At 62.5% G+C, this 3,587-nt stretch overlaps 1 protein-coding gene across 1 annotated transcript; it reads left to right on the forward strand.

Annotated features, from left to right (window-relative positions):
- The first annotated feature begins 759 nt into the window (after nt 1–759).
- On the forward strand, nt 760–2,941 carry LOC104572580 (alpha-1,6-mannosyl-glycoprotein 4-beta-N-acetylglucosaminyltransferase-like). Its single transcript, XM_010219743.2, has 3 exons — nt 760–888; nt 1,139–1,277; nt 1,686–2,941. Exons 1-3 carry the CDS (start codon nt 775–777, stop codon nt 2,828–2,830), a joined length of 1,398 nt encoding a protein of 465 aa, XP_010218045.2. The 5' UTR covers nt 760–774; the 3' UTR covers nt 2,831–2,941.
- The last annotated feature ends 646 nt before the right edge of the window (nt 2,942–3,587 follow it).

Raw genomic sequence — 3,587 nt, forward strand, 5'->3', positions numbered from 1 at the left:
GTGCCGCGTGCCGGGCTGGTAGCGGCCCCTCCTGGGGGCCTCTGCACTAACCTGGTTTAAGAAGCCCCAGGTGAAGCCTGGCCTCAGCTCGGAGCACTGGATACAGAGTGTTGGGGGATAGCCGAGCCCTCAGCCCCTGCTTTCCCTACTTGGCTGGGAATAATCGGGAGGCTCCGAAACGTGCCTGGAAGCACTCTCAGCATTTTATTAAGCAGCTCGTGAGAGCTCTTCCTTTGCATGTTCGCATTCATAGGTACTTTGACCCGAACAAGCCGAAGTGCTGTAAGCAGCTGAGATCCGCATGCACCCTGCAGGGCCGGGGACCTGCTCGCTCCCCCTTACCTGCTCTCCTGCGGCAGCCTCGGCCGCGCTTGGAATGGAAAAATCCCAGGCTGAGGCAGGAGCCTTGTAGCCTTCAGCCACACCTCTGCTACGGGAAGAAATATCTCAAGAGCAAGGCACGTTCCTTGGAGGTGGCACCTCCCGCTGGAAGGGCCTTCTTGTCCTACAAAGCAGGGGACGTGGCTGAGGAGAGCGGGCCCTCAGCGTGGCGGTGGCTGTGGTGCAGGTTGATGTTGAGCCTGGCACTGATCCTGCCTGTCCAAGGAGGATGGTGCCCAGGTGCCCCCCGATCCCCATGGTTGGGCACCCCTGGGCGCTGGGGGAGCAGCCCTGGGGGTGTCTCCAGGCGCCCTTCTGGGGCCCTGTCTGCTTTTCTGCTGTGTCCTGACGTGCTGCTTCCTCCCGCAGGCCCCAGCGCGCTGGCCCGGTGCTATGCGATGCTCCACGAGGCGCTTCCTCACGGCTGCCATTGCAGCCTCCTTCCTCTTCTTCCTCTTCCTCCTCCTGAGCAGCCGCTGGGAGCAGAGCCTGGAGGATCCCCTGGAAGTGAGTCCCTGCCCCGGTGCTGTCCTGCTTGGGGGCATCCATGTCCCCAGCCCCTCGCAGAGACCTGCCCCAGACCCGCTGCCTCCCCTGTCCCACGTCGTCCCCGAGCCCCAGCTCTGCCCCGGGGTTGCCTGGAGCCAGGAGGGCAGGACGGGGCTTCCCCTGCGCCCCCTGGTCCCTCCTCGCCCCACGGGGATGTCACATCTGGTGGGTCCTGGGGTCTGACGCGGTGCTGGTGGCTTCTGTGCAGGTGGCGCTCAGGGCCCTGGCGCCAGAGGCAGCTGTGCAGGCGCTGCAGCAAGACGGGGCCCTGCGGGTGCTGGACAACCTCTCTGCGCCTCACAACGTCTCCCACCACCTCCTTGCCGGCTCCCTGCCATCCAGCAAGAGTGAGTGGCTCCGGGGCCCTGGGCTGGGCAGGGCTCTGGGTTCATCTGTCCTGTTGTGGCTGCAAGTCCCAGTGAGGAGCTGCTGCTATCGCTGGGCTGCGGAGGGGTCTTCTGCTGACATTTTAGGTTTTTTTCCTCTGCAGAGGAACCCCTGGGCTCTTGCAATGCCCTGTCACCAGTTTTGGCCCATTCTTGGGCATTTTCCGAGATGCCGGTGGCTTTGGTCTCAGTAGGGACCTGCCCGGCGTGGCCGAGTGCCCACAAGTGGCATTAACTGTGCAGGGTGGCCATGCAGAGAGCTTTCCGGCGCTCCCCCAAACCGCCTCCCTGGTGCTTTGCAGGGCAGCTTCACCCTGCCGCGCAGCAGGTCACCCCTCCGCTCGCTAACCCCGTCTCTTCGCCCCGCAGAGTTCCTGGCCGTGGGGCTGGCGTCAGTGCGGCGGCCACGTGGCTACTACCTCCAGGCCACGCTGCAGTCTGTGTTCGAGCAGTCGACGGAGGAGGAGCTGCAGGAGATGGTGGTGGTGGTGCACCTGGCCGACACGGACCCGGGCTGGAACGCGCGGGTGGCTGCTGACGTTGCCCGCAAGTTTGCTCAGCGCCTGCTCCAGGGCCAGCTCCTGCTTATCCATGCTCCCCCCGAGTTTTACCCGCCTCTGGATGGCCTGAAGAGGAACTACAACGACCCGGAGGAGCGGGTGAGGTTCAGGTCCAAGCAGAACGTGGATTATGCCTTCCTCTTTGCCTTTGCTGCCAACCTCTCCACCTACTACCTGATGATCGAGGATGACGTGAAGTGCTCCAAGTCCTTCCTCACAGCCATCCGCAAGGCACTGACCTCCTGGGAAGGCTCCAACTGGGCCACCCTGGAATTCTCCAAGCTGGGCTACATTGGGAAGCTCTACCGCTCCAGCGAGCTTCCTCGCCTGGCTCGCTTCCTCCTCCTCTTCTACCAGGAGATGCCGTGCGACTGGCTGCTGGGCTACTTTCGCCTCCTGCTCACGCAGAAGGACGTCATCCGCTTCAAGCCCTCCCTTTTCCAGCACATGGGCTTATACTCCTCCTTCCAGGGCACCGTCAACCGGCTGGAGGACGATGACTTTGAGGCCGATGCCCTGGAGCTGCCGGACAATCCCCCGGCGTCTCTGTTCACCGACATCACAGTCTTTGAGAACTACGCGCCCGCCAAGGCCTACGGCAGAGCAGAGGGCTATTTCTGGGGGAAGGACCCTGCGGACGGCAGGGTTTTCTGCGTGGTCTTTCAGCAGCCGGCCCGCGTCACCCGCGTGCGCGTGCGCACAGGCTCCGGCGAGCGCGGGCAGGACTTCTTGCGCGCGGGGGTGCTGGAGCTGGGCTGGCAACGGCGGCCCCGGGGCCGGGACTGCTCCCGCTACACCCCCGTGGGCGTCTTCAACAAGGGGCTCTTTGAGCGGCGGGGGCTGGAGAAGGAGGTGCCGCATCCCATCGAGTGCGTGAGGATACGGGTGACCCAGGGCCAGAGCGAGTGGCTCATCATCCAGAGCATCGACATCTGGACAGCATCGAGCACCTGACCGGGCAGGTGACAGGCACTGGAGTCTTTGGGAGGATTTTGCACTACTTTAAGAGGAGCTGTATTTTTTTTAGTCCCTTTTCTGATGGAGAATTAAATTATTCAGTCCTGCTGCTGCTTCCTGTCTCCGGAGAGATCCCAGGAGCAGGGGATGCGCCACAGGGTGGTGGAGGGGGTGGGAGAAGAGCCCACCCTGCTAGGCCTGGGGGCTCCTCCAGCAACAGGCCCCAGCCCATCAGGACAGGGAGAGGGGCCTGTGTGTCCCCAGTGGGGGTTGTCCACCCTGGATCCCTCTACATGGGTCCTGCAGACACCCTCCAAGGCCCCTCTTTTGGCCCCAGGGTGCTGCAGAGCTGAGCTCCTCCCAACCCCTGACAGCCTCTGTGCGGGCTCCTGAGCTCCCTCAACCCCCTTTGAGTTCTGGAAAGCTGAGGGCACAGAGGGGTGGGTGGGCTGCAGCACGGGCAGCCGGACACCTGGGCCCTTGGGGGGTTTGGGGAGAAGTGATGAACCAGGCAGCAGTGTGTTCTACAACACCTCATCCCATCCCATCCGCACGTGAATTTTCTAACCCAACTTGTGATTTTCTTCTTTCCACTAGACGGCAGCACAGAAAGCAGCAGCTCAGGGCTGGGGACTCCAACCCTGGCACCACAGGGCATCTGCCCCCCCAAAAAAGCCAGCCATATAATGAATCTGTCTGCATTTAATACAGAGGTGCTATGGAATAAACTCAGCACCTTCCTTACATTATAAAT

This window comes from Tinamus guttatus, unplaced genomic scaffold (genome assembly GCF_059628265.1).
Source record: "Tinamus guttatus ecotype Peru unplaced genomic scaffold, ASM5962826v1 Tinamus_guttatus_pri_ptg000563l, whole genome shotgun sequence".
NCBI lineage: Eukaryota > Metazoa > Chordata > Aves > Tinamiformes > Tinamidae > Tinamus > Tinamus guttatus.

What these genes read in the sequence shown, in the direction of transcription:
- LOC104572580 (XM_010219743.2), top strand. Translation starts at nt 775, where the DNA reads ATGCGATGCTCCACGAGGCGCTTCCTCACGGCTGCCATTGCAGCCTCC. An exon ending in GCCTGGAGGATCCCCTGGAA is followed by an intron (nt 889 to 1,138) that starts GTGAGTCCCTGC and finishes GCTTCTGTGCAG; the next exon opens with GTGGCGCTCAGGGCCCTGGC. An exon ending in CTCCCTGCCATCCAGCAAGA is followed by an intron (nt 1,278 to 1,685) that starts GTGAGTGGCTCC and finishes TTCGCCCCGCAG; the next exon opens with AGTTCCTGGCCGTGGGGCTG.